The sequence below is a fragment of the Catharus ustulatus genome, chromosome 1, assembly GCF_009819885.2.
Source record: "Catharus ustulatus isolate bCatUst1 chromosome 1, bCatUst1.pri.v2, whole genome shotgun sequence".
Taxonomy (NCBI): Eukaryota; Metazoa; Chordata; class Aves; order Passeriformes; family Turdidae; genus Catharus; species Catharus ustulatus.
Window position 1 is genome coordinate 138,240,442 of NC_046221.1, and position 23,426 is coordinate 138,263,867.

General features: G+C 40.0%; 1 protein-coding gene across 4 annotated transcripts in view; it reads left to right on the forward strand.

Moving 5' to 3' along the window:
• CPQ (carboxypeptidase Q) overlaps window positions 1–23,426 on the forward strand; it is a 142,083-nt gene that overhangs the window by 7,435 nt on the left and 111,222 nt on the right. For 2 of the 4 annotated variants that reach the window (XM_033076138.1, XM_033076147.2), the window contains 2 exons: window positions 1,126–1,197; window positions 11,509–11,968. In XM_033076138.1, coding sequence (XP_032932029.1) covers window positions 1,192–1,197; window positions 11,509–11,968 — 466 coding nt within the window. In that variant the 5' untranslated portion in view covers window positions 1,126–1,191. The remainder of the gene's footprint in view (window positions 1–1,125; window positions 1,198–11,508; window positions 11,969–23,426) is intronic. The other 2 variants (XM_042779865.1, XM_033076157.1) reach the window with 1 other exon arrangement.

Consider the following 23,426-nt stretch of genomic DNA (forward strand, 5'->3'; position numbering starts at 1 on the left):
GAAGTGAAGCCGTGGGCTCTCTGGGCTGTTTGGCTGAAGTCCCTGTGTGCTTCCTGAGCTCAGGTGCAGTCACTTACCTGAACCTGGTGTGTTCCTGTCCATGCTGAGGAGTCAGTTTTCTGAAAGGCGAGTAAAAACTTCTTTGGAGTTTGGGAGCTGGCAACTGTGTGTTTGCCTTGCCTTATGCAATATGAACTGTGCAGAAGTATTTAAGATCTAGGAGAAAACTTCTCTCTGTTTTGTTGGCATAATCTCTGAATATTACTGTTGAGGTGCAGCATCAGAATCATGTCAGAGCAAAGTCAGGGAGATGTCTTAACATTTGCAGAGGGTTGATTGCATTCTGTCATTGTCCTCTATATAATTAGTTTGTTTACTCTATGGTATATTTTGGAGGAGGAGTTGTTTGTGGTTTTTGTTGGTGGTTTGCTTTTTGTTTGTTTGGGGTTTTTTTCTTTTTTCACTTTGATTTCCAGTTGACGTTTTGTAACATGACCATTTACTTCAGCGCAGCGAGCTTTTGATCATCTGCTCTTGGTAGTGTCAGAAGAAAGGGGCTGAGTGGTTATGCTAATGTCTTTCATGTGGCAACTGAAGCACTTGGAGGTGTCACTTCTGAGTCCTTCCTCTTCGAATTGTTTCATTTTGTCAGTTGTTGTCTGTGTAGCAAGTAGCACGGAGGACTCTGATGATAACAGGGATGTGTTGAACATTGCTCAAAATAAAAAATTAAAAATAAATTAATGTTGATATATGTCTGTTGTCCTAGCTGACTTTTTTTATCCTGCAATAGCAAAATTATTTGATAATTTTTGTCCTTTAAATGGCAGTAAAAATTTATTAGAAGTTAAATACAGAATCAGAACTGCCTTAGACATGGCAAGTGTAGTGCTTCATGATCAAATGTGTGCTGCACTGGGAAGTAGCTTTGATGAAAAAGTGGTGCTGGAGCTTTCTTCCACATCAGAAAGAGGTCTGGTTTTGCTAATTTATTTCTCAAAATTGGCCAAAACCCAGATTTCTCTCAAGCTCTTTGAGTTAAGTGCATTTATCTTGCTAGCAGTCTGTTACATTCAAGCTTTTAAAGCTTTTTTTTTCTTGCCTTTTTTTTTCTTCACATTTCAGTGCATTCTGCAGTTGGATGGTGGCCCCACTTGTAGATTGCCACTGAACTGTAGCAACTTGTTTCTGATGCTGGTATGTTGGAATACAGTGTGATATTTGAGTACCAGTATTATGCTCTAGTGAATGTGATGAAATCATAAATGACATACTTCAGAATATATCTCATTGAAATTAATATCTTTTCCCACCCTTAATATAAGTAAAGAAATGTGTGCATCATAAAGATAATATTTCTATCAATTGTAATGAGAAATTCTTGATCCTGTGCTTTTTTGTATAGTTGCATTTACAAATTCATCCTTTGTTGCTTTGGAAAGGGAAGATTCAGTGGGTGTTTCCTACAATAAGGAGGAGAAAGACTAAAACAAAAGTTCTTAACAAATCTAGCAATACGTTGACCAGACTTCTCAGCTTCACAAAACCACTTGATTGCGTTTTACTGTAGCAGTATGAGGAAATTACCTTTTCTTGTAGAGAAAGACTGTATGAAAAAAACATGACAAATGAAAAAGACACTCAAAAAAGTTACAGTTATTTTAATCTGGAAATTTTGCGTATTAATATTCTTAAATATCTTATATTCAGCATTGCTGAATGATTATTGACTTAATTTGGAATTATCGTGCTACTTATAGTTAGTACGCTGGGATTGTAGATGTATGAAGTAAAGTAGCTAAAGTGGTTTGATACTTTTGAAAATGTTGGTATTGGCCTTTTTTGGTCTTTTTAAGGTGTTTAACGTGCATAACTTTTCTCTGAACCTGCTGACTTAAAATGGAAAATTTTGTTCCATATGCAAAGCAAAAAGTACTTTGTAGATGTGTGGTTGTAGAGACATATTACTCTTGTATGATATGAAAATGCTAAGAATTTAACTGATAAGTTTCTAATTCTGAGGTAGTATATAATATACATGTAGCTGCAAATATCTGGTGCAATTTTTGTTAAAATTCATTAGAAAAGTTGGTCTGTTGCACTCCTTTCACACATTACATAATTAGTAACTATCATTAGAAAAGTTGGTCTGTTGCACTCCTGTTATGCATTACATAATTAGTAACTAAGGTTGCTGACTTTGGTGGTTCATTTTGGCAAGTGTCCTGACCTTAGTAATGTAATGCATTGTTGCATTTAAAACTGAGATTTAATTGTTGGAATCACAGAATCACTAGATTGGAAGAGACCTCCAAGATCATCGAGTCCAACCGACGCGCTAGCACCCTCAACCAAGCCATGGCACCGAGTGCCACATCCAGTCTTGTTTTAAACACATACAGGGATGGTGACTCCGCCACCTCCCCAGGCAGACCATTCCAGTACTTTTCTTTTGGTGAAAATCTTTTTCCTGATATCCAACCGATATTTCCCGTGGTGCAGCTTGAGACTGTGTCCTCTCATTCTGTCAGTTGCTGCCTGGTAAAAGAGACAAACCCCCTCCTGACTGCAACCACCTTTCAGGGAGTTGTAGAGAAGGAGAGATTCAAAGTATTGAGATTTTTCTGGCCAAAATCTAGAGCACCATAGAGCACACACGTGTTCTGTAGGCCTCCCAGCCTCCTGCTGAACGCTGCTTGGAGGCGCATCAAGAGATTCCTGCAAGTGCCAGATGCATGGCAGTGGGATTCCTTTTGGCTTTCACAGGAGTGGCAGACCAACCTTTGACAGTAACAGCCCTGTACCGACTGTCACTAACAAAACTTGGTTTGCTCCTGTTACAATGTCTGTCCATCAATTTTAGCAGCTTTTCCTATCCAGAGTTGTGGATTAATCATTTGCTCATGGCTCTTACCTTCTGTCATAGGCTTCCTCCTGGTAGGGAGATACGTTTCATCATTTGGCTGGATGGAGTCTGCTAGTCTTTCAGTAAAAACTCAGAAGGAAAATACTTAACATTTGATTTGTGGGAATGATTTAACATAATACAGGATGTCAGGTACCTTGTTGGACATGTTTTCAAAAAGAAACATAGTTTAGAATTTTGGGTGAAAGAAATTTAAGCACTGTTTAAGCATAAGTACAGAAGAGGTTGTGAGAGAAGATTTCTGTGGTTATGTTGTTTCCTTAAAAAGGGAGCGCTTTTTGCCTGTTGGAAAGGCTGACAAAAAATACGAAATTCTGAAGAGTTTGTGTTTCAGTAATTTATGAATTTTGTGAAATGGTACAAGATACCTGTCTTACTTTTTACACTAGGGCAATAGTTGTGGACTTGAACGAAATTGAGCATAAAAATACCAGGTAGTATAATTGTAGCCCTGTTCTTGTATGTGCTGATTGAATTTTCCAAAATCATTTCCCCTCCCCTCAGTTGTCTTTCAACACCATCAGCTGGCTTTAGCTATATATTTTGGCATGTAATGTAATATGAACAGCATTGTATTTTGGTCTAATTGTTTCCTAACTGCCTTCCATTCATTAAGTATTTCTGTTCTCTTCAGTTCTTATCTAAAAATCCCACTGAATTCCTGTCTTTTGTCTCTGAAAAGATAATGTACTCCCTTTTGAGAACTGTATTTTCCATGCTTATTAAGAATAATAATATCAGCTGCTTTGTGGCTGAGGCAATGTTCAGTGCTTATGGTTTTTTTTTGTTATTCTTAATTTTTGTCTGGACCACCCTGCTTCTTAGAGAAGTGGCTGGCTGATCATTTCTGTGGCTTTGCTGATACAGTATTCGGCACATGGATTATGGTGCGATTCTTCAGGATTATTGCCATCCATTTTAGCAGAAGCTATGGAATAAAAATCTATCAAGGTAGCCTGTTACTATTCTGAGGCTTGGAAGTGAAGAAATTGGGAAGAGATAGCTCCTTTTGCTGCTTCCTTTCTGTGTTAAGCTGTAGTACTTCCCCCATACTGACTATAAATAGGGTATGAACTTCTGCCAAATGGAGAGCTATATGGCTGCAGTGTCTCTTGGAATGTTTGGACTTTCTCAGACTTGATCTTTAGAGTTCTTAAAACTTTTCATTTCCTATTTAGTCTACATAAGTCAGTATCACTACTAGAGCCTATATGGCCATAGGTCACACATCTTTTCAAGGATTTCAGTTGTAGAAAATCAAAATAATTTTTCTGAAGTTGGTTAAACAGCTCAGGTGTTTCCTTTGGTGTTTTAGACTTTGTGGTCCAAATAATAAGATCATCCAAAGCCTTAGATCCATGTTGTGTTGTACTCTTCTTTACTTTGTTTTTACGTGTCAAAAGGCTAATTTAAGGGCTCTGTAATGTACACAATAGCTTCAACTCTGTGTGTTCACAAACCTTTCCAAATGATTGAATGTTCTTCCAGATGAGGAATTATGACAATTCTGAAAAAGCAGTCTTGGAGGAATGTCTGCTTTTCTACTTCACTCTTCAAGATCATAAAGCTTGTATTTCCCCCACTGCCCCATCTACCCCCTTCTCCTTATCTTTATAAGTGATGGAAGAACTCTGCATCTTTATTTTTAGGCAGAAATCTCCACCTCATTTTGCAAATTCACCTAGCCTCCCAGCAATCCTGCTCCACAGCTGTCACAACAAACTTTTTTCCAGTGCTATTAAATGTATCAGACATCACTCTGCAGCATGTTAGTTTGTTACCCTGGGGCTTTTCAGTCTATTCTCATGTCATCAAAACCATTGTGTGATTTCAAGATTTCCTACATTCCCTGAAGGAAAATCAAATGGTGGTTAGGAAACTGATAGATACTCTGCAGATATAGCAGATTTCTAGCAATGAAGTGGTTAATAGCCTCAATTTATTGTTTTCATTCCTCATTTGCCATAACCATGACTCCTGTGAACTCTCTGTATCCTTTTGTCTATATTTTCAACTGGGATTTTCAGAAAACTTTGCCACACTGGAGAAGAAGCAGTGCTCTAGCTTTGTTTATCCTATTTTTGTGCCCTCTGCTCCTCTTTCTGTTATCTGATTGCTGTACTAATCAATCTCTCATCTGAGAGATTTTTTTGTCCTCTTTCTTTATTCTTTTTTATATGTAACATTTAAGCAATTTATTTTGTAATAATTTTAATGGTGGGAATGCCAGTTAGCCTGATTAAAGATTGGGTGTGCTCTTCTTTTATATAAGGGCACCATTAAAAGATGAAAATCCCAATAAACTCACACTTTAGCATCGAAGGCAGCAATTAGGTACAAACAAATTGGCCTGACTCTACACTACCTGCATAGTGTTGTGCTGTACATTTCATTCTCTTTCATACTAATTTGAGCTGGAAAAGACTTATTTTCTGCCTTTAGTTTTTCTTCTACATACCTAGAATCTTTCTCCCTTGTTTTTTAAAAAGCCTTTCAGCTTGTGTTTCTGGTCTCCTTTCATATTCTGAATCACACATTTAGTTTGAAAGACATCTTTTGAGCTCAAGTCCAAAGTGCCTTTTTAAGTAGGGTCAGCTGCAGCAGGTTGTCCAGGCCCATGCCTGGAAAGGTTTGAAAAAAAGAAAATGCACTTTTTTTTCCTTTTTTTTTTTAAATTGTGTTAGATGGGATTTCATGTGTTTCGGTTTGTTTCCACTGACACTTGTTCTGTTGGTGGGCACCACCATTGGAAAGAGCCTGGCTCTGTCTTCTTTGTTCCAGGTATTTCTGTCCACTGATGAATCCCTCCCACTCCTGGAGAAGAAAAGAATCTTTTCTTCTCTAGACTGAACAGTTAAAGCTCTCTCAGCCTCTCCTAACAGGAATACTGGATACTCCAGTCTCTTAATCATCTTTGTGGCCCTTTGTTGCACTCTCCATCATATCCACATCTCTCTCATACTGGGAAGCCCAGGAATGATGAAATAATCCAGGTCTGGCTTTCTAAATGCTGACTAGAGGGGAAAGATCACATCCTTCTGCCTGCTGGCAACATCCCTGATGTGCAGCCCATCAGGCTGTTGGTCTTTGCCAAAGTGAGGTTTTGCTGACTCTTTCTCTGCCAACCCCTTTCCAGCTGGGTATCCCCAGCCTGTCTCAGTGCATGAGTGTTAGTCTTCCCCAGATGCAGGACTTGTTGAATTTCATCAGGGTCCTGTTTGCCTGCCTCCTCACACAACCATCGAGTACACAGCCGCTCCTCCCAACCTTCCCATCATCTGAGGCCACACTCTGTCCAAGCATCCAGATTATTAATGGAGACTTATGCGAGTTCTGGACCAGATATGGACTTTTAAGCATCACCACTAGCTACCATCTGCCAACTAGATGTCACTCAAAATCCTCTGAGGTTGGTTGTTCAGTTGATTTTCAATCCACATCACTGTCTGCTCATCTAGCCTATACTTCATCATCTTCCCTGAGATCTTTATGGAGACTGTCAACTGCCTTACTAATGTAAAGGGGAAAGAAATCCACTGCTCTGTCCTCTTCCACCAAGACAGCAATTTTGTCTTAGAAGGGCATCATGTTGTGTGTGGAAGTAATTTTCAGCATTTTTCTCCAGTCCGCTTGCCAGAACTTGATATAAGGTTGACTGGTCTGTAGTTGCCTACATCTTATTTCTTGCTCTTCTCAAAGATAGGAATGACATGATGAGAGTGGTCTCACAATGACATCATTGTGAGTTGTGGGTACAACCCATGAGGCTCCCATGGACTTATAAATGTAGAGTTTGTTTAAGTGCTACCTAACTTGGTCTTCCTCACTCCAGACTTTCCCTTTTAAATGTTCTGCTAGGATTTTGCAAGAAAAAACTTCTCTTTCTGTGCACTATATTCAGGGAATTCCCTTCCTTCTCTGTGGATCTAGGTCCTACTATGACTGGATGCCCTCCTGCTTCATGGACGGTAAAACACATTGAACAGTTGTGACTGTATTATTTACTATTTTTTATTAATTTGGCTGGCACTTTGAGATTCACTTGCTGAGTCTTAACTAGTTAGATGGGGAAAAATAAGTAATCTCCTTTGCTTGATGATTCACTGGGGTGATAAAATTGCAGAGACTGGGAAAACAGATGTGTGATTCTTTCCCTGGACTAGCAGTGGAGTGATTTCTGTATTGCAGTCTGAGTATGATGTTATTTTACCCAGCAGGGAAATATTTCAGATAGCTGCTTTTGAACAGATTATGCTGGAGTATTCAAGGAAAGCACAATAAATTAAATTCCTTTTTTTTTTTTTTTTATGGCGTTCTTGACCAGGGTTTGAATTACGTTATATTCCTCTTACAATGCATTGACAGGCTGTGAAATACCATGCAATGCAGGATATGTTACATCCACAAAAATTGTGGAATCATGTCTGTTCTCAGTGTTCAGTGAGAAATTCCTGGAAGAAGTCTATATCTTAAATGCAAGTCCTCTGGGACAGCCTTTGGAGTGAGGATGCTACTGGTTTTGAATGAGGCTAGGAAGAACAAAGAAAGCATTTCTTAGTTAAGGGAAATGTGATAACTGCAGTTGCATCTATCCATTGAAAAAATGCATGAGGTTGGTACCTGAGGGCTCTTTGAGGTTGCCAGTGCTGCTTAAATAATCCCTCTGTGTCTTCTGTGTAATACCTAAGTGCAATTGCTTTTTATGGTAGATTTTGCAAACCCTTAAACAAACCTCGAAACGTTAAGTTTTTTAAACTAAATGTACAAAATTGTTGTCTTATACCATTCAGCATTTATCCATTTTCTTGCTGGCTTCTTTGTGCGTGATGAACTTGGCAAAAGTCAGGGAGCAAGCATGGTCATCCTGAGAAAATGACTGATGTCTAGAAGAGGATGTCTAGAGTATGTAATTAACTGGTTAAGGGAAAGTACATGGAGAAAGTGCAGAGCATAGCAGTAAAAATACACCAATACTCTCTGTGTAGTATAACCACAAATAAACAGTAAGTCAGACTATAAAAGGCATTTTGAATTCTCATGCAGTGTCCTGAGATAACCCAAGTCTTCTGCTCCTGGTTGTGTAAGACCTTTGCCCTGCCTGTCTCAGAGAAATATCTGTGGTAGATTTCTCATTCACTGATGAAATCAATGATGATTTTTTGTTGTTTTGCAAAAATGATGCTTTACTGTGGAGAACTTGTTACTGCCTTGGTCTCAAGCTTGGAGGACATTTGAATAGCTAAGGAGAATACCTTAGTATTCCTGTATTGCTAAAGTTACTGTTTAAATTGCTGTTTGTGAAAAGGCCCATAGAGGCCTATGGAATGTTGACAGTTTGTGTTGGTTATCATATGAGCTAGGCTTGGTGACTCCAAAATGATTGCACGAGTGGTTTTTGTAGGTAATGGGGTGTTTTTTGTTTGTTTCTGAATTCAGGTGGTTTATGGATTATAGAAATGTTGCTAGTACTTTGTATCTTATTTCTGCACTGCACAGCCAGTGTTCCACATGACATCTTATGGGTGCATGCCTGGTGGTTTATCCCCCCTTTTTGGGAGCTGAGTAGAAGCTCTTGTGAATGTTGTGGTTTGCCTCTTCTGTTTCTGTTGACAAATCTATGCTTCCAAATGCCTGCACAGTAATATTTACAACATGGGGATTAAATCAAGAAGAAAGATGTCTGTGTGCAGTTGCAGGGCTGTGATCTTGTTGGGATCATGGAGATGTAGAGGGATAGCTCACATGACTGAAATGCTGCAGTGGATTGATAGATGCCCTTAAGGAAGGACAGACTGAGAAGAAGAGGAGATGGAGTTGTCCTTTATGTGAGAGGACAGCTGTAGCACTTGGAGTTCTGCCTGGGGATGGATGATGAACCAACAGAGAGCCTGTGGATAAGGATTAGTGAAGAGCAGACTGGTATGGGTGACTATAGCAGCTGTGCAGTATAAGCCACCTGATCAGGAAGAACAAGTAGATGAGGCCTTAAGAGCTGGTAGTAGCTTCTCATTCACAGGCTTTGTTGTTCGTGGTGTGCTTCAACCATCCCAGTATCTGCTGGAGGGCCATCACAGCAGGCTATAAGCAATCTAGGAGGTGCCTGACACAGGTTATAGAGAAGCCATCAAGGAGAGGTGCTATGATGGACTTCATACAAGCAAAGAAGGTCTGGTTGTGATATGAAGGTCAAAGGCAACCTTGGCTACAGTGTCCTTAGGGTAATGGAGTTCAGGATCCTAGGACCAGCTCAAAAAGCAAGATCACAGCACTGGACTTCAGGAGATAAGACTTTTAGCTCTTGGAAGATCTGCTTGGTATAAGTCCTGTGGAATAAAGCCCTGAAAGAAGGAAGAGGATCCAAACAAAGCTTGTTAACATTCTGGCATGGTTTATGGTAACTAAGTACCGTGCAGACACACACTCACTTTCTGCTCCCTGCCCTCAGTGACATAAGGAGACGCAGAAAAAGAGGTACTGTCGTGGTTTGGCACTGGCCAAATGCCAGGCAGACACTCGCTCAACCCTCCCTTGCCACAGCTGGGCAGAGGAGGGGAAAAAATAACAAATGCTTCATAAGTGAGATAAGGACTGGGAGAAATATTTCAAGGGCAAAACAGGCTCAACTTAAATTGCAAAGTAACTTTTATTACTAACAGAATCAGAGGCAGATAATGAGAAGTAAAATAAGCCCTTAAAACACCTTTTTTTCTCCCCAGACCCTCCCTCCTTCCCACTGAGCAGGGAGACAGGGGTGGAGGTTTTGGTCAGTCCATCACTGAGATTTTTCTTCCACTGCTCTGGGAGGGGAGTCCTTCCTCTGTGAGGCCGTGGGGTCCCTCCCATGGGGCACAGTTCTCCATGAACTTCTCCAGTGTGGGTCCACTCTCAGAAGCAGCAGTCAAATCACACCTGCTGCAATGTGAGTCCCTCCCACAGGCACACAGTCCTCCCAAACCTTCTGTGGCATGGGTCTCTCTTTCCATGGAGTGCAGCCCTCCAAGGACAGGCTGCTCCAGCCTGGGACCAGGGCCCCTCTCTCCATCAAGTCTCCCACTGGATCACAGCCTCCTCCAGGGATCCACCTGCTCTGGTATGGACACCTTCCCCATGGGCTATGGGTGGATCTCTACATCCCTGTGGATCCCCATGGGCTGGGGCTGGATCTCTGCATCCCCCATGGATCCATGAGCTGTGGGTGGATCTCTGCATCCCCCATGGATCCCATGGGCTGAGGGTGGATCTCTGCATCCCCCATGGATCCCATGGCTGCAGGGCACAGCAGCCTCACCACAGTCTCACCATGGCCTGCAGAGGAATCTCAGCTCCAGTGCCTGGAGCAGCTCCTGTCCCTCCTTCTCCGCTGACCTTAGTATTGCCTCACATGTTCTCACCTCCTTCTCTTCTCTGATTAGGAACAAAAAACCTGTGACTTTGTTTTGATTTTCTTCTTAGTTATGTCATCACAGAGGTGGTACCAACTTGTCTCATTAGCCTAATTTTGGCCAACAGCCAGTCCATCTTCAGAGCCAGTGGGGACTCATTCTGCTGGGCAGGGTGGGAAGCTTCCAGCAGCTTCCCACAGAAGATATCTTTGTGACCCCCCCAGCTGCCAAAAAACAGGCCATGTCAAACCAATACAGGTTCAAAAAATTGAGGGTTCAGATAAGAAAAGTTTAGTAGATGAAGTGTTATAATAATAATGATAGTAATAACAAAAAAATAAGTAAAACCCAAGAAAAACAAGTGTTGCACAATGCAATTGCATACCACCTGCTGATCAATGCCCAGCCTTTCCCTGAGAAGAGATCAGCCCCTTCCAGTCACCTCCCCCAGTCTGTGTACACAGCTCGGTGTGGAATATCCCTTTGGTTAATGTAGGTCAGTTGTCCTGGTTGTGCTCCCTCCCAGCTTCTTGTGCAGCTCCTCATTCACAGAGTATGAGACACTGGAAAGTCCTTGACTTAGGGTAAGCACTACTTAGCAACAACGAAAACATCAGTGTGTTATCAGTGTTATTCTCAGGCTAAATCCAAAACACAGCACTGTATCACTTACTAAGCAGAAAATGATCTCTATTCTAGCCAAAACCAGAATGCTGGAGGCAGTGGATCTAAGTCTTAAATATTTCTAGTATAACAGAAAGTACTTTCCTGACTATGAAGATAGAGATCAGGAAGAAGTTCTATTCAAAAATGGTTTAAGTTTTTGTGTGGATGTTTTGTGTAAAGCCATTTGATTTGGCACTTCTGAAAAGTCCTGCTCATAACAGGAAGGAGATGCAAAACTCCTCCTGCATGGGAGCAGCCCTGGGTTTTGATTCATTGAAGAAAGTGTTTATTTAAAGAGATGCAGCATTCTAAGGATATTTCTAAAGACCACAACAGAGATTGTGTCCAGAGACTTTTCATTTGCTTTCAATAATTCAAGTTGAGTTTACTTTCCTGCTAGTTCTGATCAAAGCATTTTCATGATAAACCAACTTCTTTTCATTTAATTTCTGTCTGCCAATCCAAATAACAAAAAGTATTGCCGTTAGGTGTATGATTTTTTTACCTTTTTTTTTTCTTTTACCTCTCCAACAGGCCATCTGTGGAAAAGAAGAAAGAAGAAAAAAAATGAAGTACTTATTCTTAATATTTCTCATGAATTTATTACACCAGTGTGCTGGGAAATCTTTGAGAAGAGATGGAAGTTCCCTGAAGTCATTTCAAGACACTAAGAACGAGATAGCTGGCTATACTAATATTGCTAAGGCTATTATTGATCTTGCTGTTCATGGAAAGGCTCAGAACAGATCCTATGAGAGATTAGCAGTTTTTGCTGACACCATAGGACCTAGACTCAGTGGTTCAAAAAACTTAGAGGCAGGCATCAAATATATGTTCAGTGCCCTGCAGAAAGACAGGCTGGAAAATGTGCATCTGGAGCCTGTGAAAGTACCACACTGGGAAAGAGGAGAAGAGTTTGCAGTGATGCTGGAACCAAGGAATCACAGCATTGCTATTTTGGGACTTGGGAGCAGTGTTGCAACTCCTCCAGAAGGTAACTCTTCCTTTTGGAATTACACGACTTGCTTTTTAACACAAACTGTATTGTATCCCCAATAACTTCTCTCAGCAGTCAAACTATGATTTTCTTCTTGCTGTAATAGTTCTGCAAAACAAGGTGCTATTTTCCTGGAACTTTTCTATATGGCACAGACTGGTGCAGATTATATTAATACAGTTTGGTTAAACAAACTTGTAAAATTAGAGTTGATTCCTGAACTTTCCATTAAATTTATGCCCCGCCCCGCCCCCCCCTTTTTTTTTTTAATACTGCTGAACCTCATTTGCAAAGATTCTGGTCCTCCATTGTGATTGGTAGGAAAGAAGTTCTCCATGGGGTGTCAATCTGACACATGATTTCTCCTTCTCTTCATGTGTCCTATCTTGCCAGGCTTTAGTGAAAAACAAGACAGTAGGAGAAGGAGATGAGCTTAGAGAGTTCAAGCCCCTTACTAAACATAGCAGTTGGTACCTGTGTGTCCTTCAGCCCTTCCTGTTGAAGTAATTATGTCGAGACAGACATGGCTGGCACCAGTTTTTTATTAAAATGTTTTCATGCCTTCTTACAGTGGACTTCTTTCAAGCAGCTCTGAGTCCTTCCCTCATAGGCAGCTTCACACAGCACTGACTGGAGTCAGAGAAACTTAAGTTTTTCCTCACGTATAACCAATTTATTCTAGTTACATTACTCAAAATGAAAGTTTACAGTAGCATAACAACTACATCCAATTCTTCTTCATTCTTTTCTCATTGATTGTTAACTTTCTCTTTTTGTTTGCTTTGGTTTAATTTGGCTTTTATCAGTACAGAACACCAACCTAAGGATTGTCTCTTAGCTCTGAAATACATTTGTGAATTAAGCTTGATACGTTTCCCAGATACACACAATACATACTATTTAGGAATCAGAAAGCTGCAATTCATGAAGACAATATATATGTTTCAACATCAAATAGACATTGCATTGAACAATAGAACTACTTTGTATCTTATTGCTTTAATTACTTCACTTGTTCCTTCTTTAGCTTAGTTGCTTTTATAAAGTTACTTTATCTAACTGCTGTGTAAGAGTAGCATATTTTAACTTGGCTCTTAATTCAGCTTTTTGGGGACACAGAAGCAATTCTAGCCGACTCTACTTCAGGGACAAGCACAAGCTGAACTACATTTTTCTGCTACTCCCCATTAGCTTCAGTTCCTTGTTTTGAGTTTTCTTCCACCTCATGCTCTGTTTTCCATTCCTTTAAAGTCTCATAGAGCAATTTCCAAGTGGTAGCCAAATCTGTAGCTGCCTTTTCCCCTTTGGATACCACATCCCAGAGTCTTTCCACAGCCTTTTTCCATGCTCTAACACTAAAGGCAATACTTTTATCAGTCTTAATGCTTTTTTTTTTTCCCCAAAGTTTTTTAAAATATAGGTAAAACAGTCTATTCCCAGTGGCTCAGCTGGATAACCAACCCTCCAGGTGTCAAAAGCAGTCTAGTATGGATCTAGCAGCTTCCCCGGGCTCTGTCTTCAGCTGTACCTCATCCTACAGCCCAAGTCCAAATCATCACATCAGGGTCACCATTATGTAGTAATTATGCTAGGATAGACATGACTGGCACCAACACTAGTCTTTTTAATAAAACTTTTCATGCCTTCTTTCAAGCAACTCCTTCCCTCATAGGCAGCTTCACCCAGTACTAACTCCTTTTCTTACAGGCAGCTCCACACAGCACTGACTCCTTCTCTCCTCTCTGCAAGTTTCTGTCTTCCTTTTATACAACTGGCTAAACCCCAACTTGTCCCTTATCTAGCCACCTAACCCTGTCTGTCCCTCATACAACATCTTGTTACCTTGTGTGTCCCTTGCTTGACTGCATGTCCCTTACCACCTCATGCCAGCAGACCCCATCACAAACCACACCAGACTCTGGTTCTCATGCTCTAACTGCGGCTGTGATTTGTGGCCAGCTAGCCCACTCTTTTATAACACCCAACCTCACTGGGCAGGCAAGGCTGTTTCTACTCCTTCGGAATCAGTACAGCTGTAATCCATTGGGAAAGATTGCCTTCTGCACTTCCCTTCCCTTCCCTTCCCTTCCCTTCCCTTCCCTTCCCTTCCCTTCCCTTCCCTTCCCTTCCCTTACTATTCACATTGTTTACATGCTCCCTTTGTCACTTACCTGTCACTGAACTGTGTGTTGCCTTTTAGATGATATGTGTGCTATGTTACTCAGGAGCAAGAATAACCATTAGCTACACTTAACAAGATTCTGGTCTTTTAAACCCCAAAATATTAGGTTGCCTACAAACAAAGTGATTTATAACATTCTCTGTGCTTATTGATGTGAGGCTTTCAGGATTGTTATTTAAAGGCCAGATGAGAACCTTCTTCTGTGACTGCTCTCTGTAAAACACAATATTCTTATTCCTAAACCACTTCAAAAACATTTGTATTCCTTTATGAGAACATAAATTTAGTTTAGGAAATAAAGGTAACATGATACTCATAATTTTTTTATGAACTGTAAATTTTTGTGATCGCAAGCTTTCTGTTTGAAATGAAACAACATATAAAGCTTTTTTGTTTAGAAAAAAATATATAGCCCTTCAAAATGCAACAAATAAAACTGAGTAATTTAAGATATGCTTGGAATAAATCATACTTAGTTTTCAAAATTGCTGCTGTGAATTCTGAGATAGTTCTGTCATATTGAGGTAAACATATGCCTAAAATGCAAAGCAACTAGAACCATTACTATCTGTTTGTCCCAAGATATGTACAAGGCTTAGTGTTTTGATAGGAGAAAATTTAGAGCAAATTTCAAGCCTACAAATTATTTCATATCTTTTCCAGTCCTATTCCAAGCTTCCTAAAAAGTAAGCTAAAATCAAAAGGTCTTTTTTGGTGTTTAGCAAGTGTTGCTGAACCTGAAAAGAGAACCTGCAATTTAATTTTGGCAAACATCTTCACATCCCGAAAAGTCAGTTTTTCACTTCTCTTAGTTGTGTAATTATTTGCACTTGCTTGGTTTTACTCCTAGGTTTGCCTTTTTTTTTTTCAGTAACTGAATTTACATGTTAAAAATACTCACAGAGGCTAATCATATCCTTCTTTTTCATCTATAAAGATCCTATATGTTGAAAGATATGATTGCATTAAAAAGTGCTGGTTTATACTGAGAAATGTTCAAAACCTACACATTATTCTTTCTCACAATTTCATTTTCCTCTGAGATCTACCATGTTTCTGAAGAGGTATATGTGTTGGTGCTGGAAGACTTTATGGCAATGAGATCTCTCACAAAAGAGTGAGCTACTTCTCACACTTTGTGGAATAATTTTGATTAAATTACTTACCATTTGTGCCTGTTCTGATTTCTGCTGGGCTCATCTTGCTTTGTGCAAACTGTGACAGGTTTGAGAAGGTTGTGTGGGGTAGCTGTTCCCTGGTGAGCACCTGGCTCTTGTTCTTCCCCTTGCTGGTCCATCCTCCTGGCTGACAGAAATGTCTGATAAGAGCTGCTCATCACCAGCCTCTGCGGGCAAGAGAATCAGAAGGCGTGCTGTTGAGAAAAATGCCTGTCCTAAAACTCTCACTCATACCAAGCATGGAATAAAAAATGTGTATTTAGACTATTAAAACCGCTGCCTTATCACTTCTGAGGATTGTCACAGTGCCTTATTCCTAAGAAGAAGGGATAGAAGGCTGCCCTAAATTGCATCAGAAATAGTTGAACAATTTCCCTCAGTGAGGGATTATCAGCAGTTCTGATACATCTTGTTTTAGCCATGAAGCTGTGGGAGTATGAGTCATCCTATAATCAAAATAATGCAACTCAATATGAGATTCCTGATGCCAATTATCCTGTTGTTACAGTACTGATGTTACATGGGATCAAACTAGGGAGATCAACTGCTGCTGTGCTGAACTTTGGCAGAGGGATGTTTTAAAGGCTGAAGACAGTCCTTCAGGTGTGGGCTCTATGATGATTCTTTGGTTCCTTCACAGCTGCCTCTGAAGTGGACTGTGCAGATGATTCCCGAAGCTGTTTGCTGTTAGCTTGATAGTGCATATTTTAAGTTCCATGTTCCTATCAGGATACGTTTCAAACATATCCTCAGTTTGCAAACCACTGTCTCAGTACAGCCCAGACAGATCCCTGCCTTGACACTGGTGATCGACAGACAGCACAGGTTGGACTTCTTGTCTTTTAAGGTCTAGGAATAGAGTTAAGTTGAGAGGTGTTGATTCCCCCATCCCAGCAGGAGGTACAGGAGACGATTTCTTGCTTTTTCATCTTCTCAGTTATGCCCTGTGTCCCTCCCTTCCCATGATTTGGCCCCAGGGTTTTGACTCAAGAAGCTAAGAAAATAGGAGACATTGGCAGAAACTTAAAACTTGGTGCTGGACGTGGTGGCCTTTGGTTCCCTCAGAGCTCCTCCTAAAGCTCAGCATCCCAAGCAAGTGCTCTGGAGGGCTCTTCATTAACATGGCAATAGCCTTACAGCAATTAGAAACCTGGCTTTGGATGTTGGAAATTCAGGGTATATTTTCCCTTCTGTCCATGGAAATTCAAACCAGTGTTTCCTAAGAGTGACCCAATGGCTAGAGCACATGCTGAGGTTGGTTACTTTCCATTTCAGCATACAACATGCGAGCGTGGAAAAAATCTGCAGCCCTTCAGGGCAGGAAGCAGGAAGCCCTAAATAGTAGCAGTATTTTTAGCTATGAAGTCCATTGACTCCAGGATACCAGGATTGTCTCTTCCTGCAGGTCTTCTAATTCGTATCTATGGCATTGAAACCCTATCGGGATGTGCACAGAGCTTTCCTCATTTATTTGATTTTATGAGATTTGCCCACTTTGACTCAGACGCAGAACAGTTGGATGATGTGCAGGAGGCTTTTCAGTACCTTGTGATCTTGTGGATAAGATCCTACTTTCTTCTTCATGACTGGGAAATATGCCAAGATGTCAAGCTCCCAGATTCCATCTGATTTACACAGCAAAAAAGGAGAGTACAGAAAAGGTTAGATTTTTCTATTGAAGAGGAAAAGCCCCCAACAGTCTCCCTCTGCAAGTGTATTCCAAGATATGAAGGTGTTGGGTCAAAGAGAAAGTTTTCAATTCCTTTGATCTCCTTACAAGGAGGGAGTAACTTCACTGCCCTCTTTAGTGACAGGGAGAGAAAGAAACATGAAATAGAGTGACCTGGATTTCCAGAAATCAGCAGGGACTGAAAACGGTCATTACCTTGAAGAAATGGATTCCTAGGTAACAAACAGGATTGAATGTTAGAAAATGCTCAGTTCTGGGAGCTGGAAAACTGGACATTTGCCATATTTAGTCAATGTCCTTGTCTCATTTTCAGTGTTTCAACATTGGCAAAGCATAAATATATATATATATATAGAGAGAGAGACTGTGTTGATTTCTGGTGGTACTGATTATATCCCCTAAATTTGAGGAAAATACATATAATTGCTGCTTTGAGGATCCCATAATTGAAGGAAAGTAGTAGTTTAGCAGATGTTTGACCATAATGTATCAAAGAATTCATTTTTTTGCATGTGTTTTAAAATGCACTTTTTTTACCCTGATGGGTGACTGTGCCCTTTAATTTTAAAGAAATACTGACAAGCTGAACCAACTTCAGAGCAGCCTGCCCTGAAATGTCTCCTCAAAAAAGGAGCAGTCTCTGGTATTTTATGTACTGTTGGTTGCAGCAAAATTGAAATAATATAAATATGAAGATGATGAATTGGCAGACTTTTTCCTAGTTTCTGTGTTCAAGTCATGGGTTTGTTTTTTTTGTCAATATTTGGTCCAACTGTGCTCTTACAGAAGGTGACAGGAGCTTTACAATTAGATAATATGAAAATAGTTCCGATCTGTTAAGTATAAAATGAGGATAATGCATGTTGTCTTGAAGTTGTTGGTGTGGCCTGTTGCTGTAGATCCACCATTTTATTAAACCAGGGATGTTGCTGAAAGAAGTGGTCTGGCTCCAGTCCTGGCTGATGCATTTTGTCCCCAGTGTTGACCCTCCTATTTTATATCTCAGTGGTGAAATGGATTAGGGAATTCAGCTAGATAAACAAAAGGCCAACAAAAAAGTTATTTTTAACTTGTGTCAGAGGATTTACTCTTGAGTTGCCAGAGTCTTGGGTGACCACTGATCTCCTGGAAGAAAAGTGATGCTTCTGAGGGTTCCCCTTTGATGAAGCGTTCAGTGCTGAGAACAGGGGTTGGAGAGAGTTGTAGGCATGAGAGCAAAGTGCACTGCAAAACCCTCTGTCTTCACTGGATTCCTGTTTTTTCATGTGTGAGGAGCTATTGATCAACATCTTGAGACTATGTGCCTCAGTATTGTGTGCCTGGACTGTTTATTATTACTTAGAGCAGCCCTGCTTGTGGTATGGTAATTATGCCACTGCTTTTCTTGGAAATAAAAGGTGACATCCGTGAAGGACATCAGACACTGTGGTGTTCAGTGGCCCAGCATCTGGGCTAAAAGTTAGTGCAGCAGCATTTCATAGATTTAGAGAGTAGAAGTAGCTGCATGGCTTTGAGGTGGCCATGCTGTCTGGGGAGAGCATGGGTTCCAGTTCCTACTTTAATCAATGTTCGGGTGAACTGTGTGGATTGCCAATGGCAAAAAAATAAATTTTCTGGTCTTGTCCTTTTGCAGTGTCACTGACTTGAGGGTGGTTACCTCAAAAATGTTAAGACCAGGCTGAAGCTATTGAAGGCAGGATTTGAATGTGATTTTCTATATGGGGGAGGTATGCAGACACGGCTGGATAGCAACACTGCCTTCATCCCAAGGGATAGCTGGCAGTGACTGGCACTTTGATTCACTAAGGAGGGAATGGTCCTCAGCACTTCCTGCCTTGAGCACCTGTGTTCTCAGAAAATGAGTTTTGTGGATCTCGGTTTTGGGTGTCTGATTCTCCCTGTTCACTGCATAGCAAGCCTGGGCTCTGTCCAGGGCTGCTCCTGGGAGAACCTGACCTGTTGCCCCACTCTTCTGACATCCAAGGCTCTGTGCTGGGGGTTGGGTCCAACTCATTTTCTCGTAGGATTTGTGTTGCACAGGAAGCTACATGTCTTTGAAACCAAAGTCTTCTAAAGAGATCCAGTATTTGCTGGAAATTTTAAGTCATATTTGTCAAAAAAGTAACTGTTGTATAGTGTTTATTTTTCTATGTGTTCTTAAAGAATGGTACAATATGTTTAGTCTCTGTGCAATGTATCAGAGCTGAATAGCCTCATATCTTTTTTATAACTGTCCTATGTAATTTTATTTTCATGAAGTAATTATTTTTGCTGTTCCACAAGTAGGAAGATCACATTTTCAAGAAGTATCATTCATATTTTACAAAATCCTTCTTCCTGATAAAACCCTCTTCTTCATTTCCCAGTTCCCCTAAAATATTTAGTATTTTCTTCATATTATAATTCTTACATTATTACATATTTATATGTGTTGACAGAGCAAATGTGGTTTTAGGTGTTACAATATTTCAAATTTTCAGTACATGCTAATAATTTTTGAGTGAGAAAAAAAGTGATGATATTAGTATTTCATTAGCTTCAGCCTTAAGACATGAAGTGTTAATTAGATGAGGTAATTAGAGACAAAGAATTTGGGTTTGTTTTTCTAGTTGAAAAAAAAATCTAGTTGAAGTTTGTGGAGCATTGCAGGAAAGCTGAACTAATTACTGGGGAGTGTTAGAAAGTAACATGTTTTTAAGAGAGGTATGATAGAAGTTGAAGAGGAAAGTGTTTTCTGAGCTGATTTTAGAGGATGTTGAACTTAAAAAAGGATTTAATGCCAGGTCCCTAATCTTCCTTAGCTTTGAAGAATATATTTGCATTTTACCTCCACTGCCCAAGACCTTTTTTCCCTTGACCTGTCCCAACAATTACCTTATCTCCAGGCATACTTATCTACCTTCGTATTGCATGACCCATGCAGAAAAATTCTAGGTTCTCTGTAACTCTGGGAAAGGGGGTACCTTCAAATGGGCACAAGACAGTGCTTGTGAGCTGTACCTGAAAGAAGCAGGCACGTGGTACTTTTAATCTGAAGAGATGATCAAATCTGAAGGACAATGTGGGAATAGCCAGACTAAGGTAAGAAAAGCTTGGGGCTACTGCTTGCATGTGTTTAGGGTCAGCATAGAATACAGCATACCTTGATGAAGCAGCTTCTGGACTAAATTATCTTTGTGGGGAGAGCTGAAGTAGAAACAGAGAAATCTGGGATGTTGCAGGAGGTGAGGCATGAGGGTAGCTGACATGGCTGGTCTATGAGGCAGGGCTGCCACCAGCACATGGGTTTCAGGCACTGTGATTGGGATGTGTTGTTGCTTCTGCTCTACCATGAGGAACTGTCTTGATTTCCCCATATTCTGCTGCCTGGTTCTGATGAATGGGAAGGTGACATCCTGTCTCCTTCTTGCTGTCAGGACTACAGAGGCCAGGATGTTTCAGATACATCTCTTCCAGTTTCAAAATTTCCACTGCTATTAGAACAGTTAGATGTGCTGTTGACATTTTGTGTTGATATTTCTTTTCCAGCCTTGTCTAGGCTTAAAATTACTATATTTTAATTGTTTTAAGCAAAAATTGCCTTGCCCATCAACTTATTTATTTGACAGTGGCAGTTTCAGTGAATCAGTAGCATCACTGTTCCATAGTGTAATTTGTAGAAGAAATCATAACTCTTACTTTAGTGTGAAGTAAATGAAGTTTAGAAGGTCCATAGGAGTGAGTTGTTTGCTTGCTGCTATGGAAAAGAATTTATTGTCAAATTAATGATGACTGCGTTTGGCTTTGTAACTGGATCTCCAAGGTACGTACTGATACTATTACCTGGATGACAAAAATGAGAATGGGGAAAAAAGAAGACAGTAAGGCCATAGTTAAGTAATGAGGAAATTGGTATTCCAATAAGATTAAACAGTATGCAAACTGTATGTTTCTAGGGTAGTGATAAATAAAAATGTATTCTTTATGACATTTCGTTGATGTTTTAATGAAGATTCACCAGTTTTTAAAATCTGATAATAGCGTGAATTTTCCTTTTTTTCTTTCTCTTCACTGAAACCTGTTACTAACACAGACAGATGCATATCTCTAGATACTAAAATGACTTAAATATTAGCTGCAGTTAATCTTGGGAAGAAGTTACGTTGTGAGGAATCCCCTTCGAACTAATCTACTTCTTGCATCATTGCTGGCAGGTGTGAGAGGTGATTCTCCAGACAGAATAGTTCATGCTAGGAATCAAACCTGTTCTCTACAGCAGTGTTAGATACAGCTGATTTATGGGTGCTTATATATATATATGTGTGTGTGTGTGTGTGTATGTATGTAAATATATATACATAATTTGTCTTGTGTTCATCCTGACTATGACGAATTTAAGTTTGCTAATGCAAACCATACCACTTACCTCAACTGGTGTGATCATCAAAGTTGTGACATATTCAAGTTTTGAGGTAGAAACATATATTTTAGTGTACAGAGGACTTTGTAAAATATAATTTTGTTGGTAAGTGAAAATTGCCTGCTTGTTCCCACCATAAACACCCTTCTTTATACCTTAATTCTCAGAAAGAATGGGGTACAAGTTGCTATTTAATATGAGAAATGAGAGGAAACCCAGAGTACTACCCAGATTCTTTTGCTCATTTGCCCAATCCAACAATATGTTTCATGTGATGAGATCAAATAAATAGTCTTCATCTTTATGTACTCAGCCAAGTTTATCATGTTTGTAATGCTGCTTTCTATGGTTCATGCCCATTACTTAGCTAATTCTCCAAATACTCTGTGTTCATCTCTTGGACTGTGTTATAATCTTTATATCTTGCTTAAGTAAGCAGGCAATCTATCTCCCTCCCTAAAGGGGGTTTCTGAAGAATTCTGTTCAATAACACAGCCAATAATAGGTGTAAGATAGACAATATCTTTCAACATGGGAAGCAGAGCCATGAGGCACTGAATTGGGAGGAGATGCTAGGGTAGATTTCTATTAATTTGCTTAAAGGCTCAGTAAAGTGAGACATTTCCAATTTCTAAAGGGAATAACTCATTCTCCTTAAACAGGTAAACTGTTGGGGGTTTTGTTTCATTTCTCCTTTTGCACAGGAGGTTTAAGGGTGGTTTGTGTATGTGTGTCCACATATTTGTTTAAGATAAACATTGCTCTTGTCACTTCAGTTGAAGAATCTGAAATGGTGCAAAATGGCACTAAAATGCAGATGAGAATTAGTCAGAAGCTATGCAAGTGTGAAGTTTTACATGGTTGTGGAAAGCCCTGTAATTCATGCTTTATGTATACCATGCTGCCATTCAGTTAAACTTGCAGAGAGAACCTTTGTTTTGTTTTGCTTGTTTTAATACAGGATGGCTTTATTTAGCTTCTTTGGGGACATTCAAGGGTAGAGATACGGAGCTAGAGTTTGCAACTCTGTGTTCTTTCCCTTAGCTTTCTCTTAGCACAAATTCCCAATAATTCTCACTGTACAAACTCCTGATGTCTGTCATCTAGGAAAGGCCATAAATGTATTTCACCATCATATTTCTTAGAAATTATAGATACTTACTAGCTGTCTGTAGCTTTCTTAAAAAACTTTTCAGAGCTGTTCATGTATGCAGTAATGCCCAGAAGAGTTACATTCCTTGCTTCCCTTGACGAACAGTCACCAAGACATGTGTCCTTCCAGTGCCTGCTGCACGATGCAAGTGGAGCACTGGGGAGAGATAATATGAAATAGAAATTGCAGTATCAACCTACTGAGAACACGACTTCTCTTGTGGAAAATGAAATTTTGCAGATACCTGGCTTCATTTCCAGTGGCATGGTTTCATACCCAAAATTACCCTGTTGCTGGGATGTTCCTTAGCTAGGCAGCTGAACTTGCCATTAATTACAAGCAGCTGGAGTCTGCTAGTGTGCTCACTTGCCTGCCAACAGCAGCGGGTAATATGTGAAGGTGATTCTACCTCTCTAAAACATTGCCAGCTTAAGGTAAGAATCAGAATAGTTAAAATTTTTATGCCTCTCACACTATATTATTTTTGTAGCTAAAACTCAATTTTGTTGTGGCAGTAAATGTCTGTTGAACTCTTAGTGGTACATTCTAATGAAACCAAGCTTATGTGGAATGGTTTATTTAAGGTTTTGAAGCATAGTTTAAGCTTTAAAAAGCCATGAGCCTGGGCACACCGGTGCTGGGAGACATTACCTTCCTGTTTTTCTAAGAGTTTTTCTTGTTTTCAATACAAGTATTTGAAATCCTCTAAATAATTCTTATTCCACACACAAAAAACCAGCAACCAACCAACCAATCAGCCCAAAAAACCCAAAAAATACTTTTTCAAGGAGAATAACTACTTTACGCTTAAAAACATGATGGTTTCACCTTATTCTGACAAATCCTTGCTAGA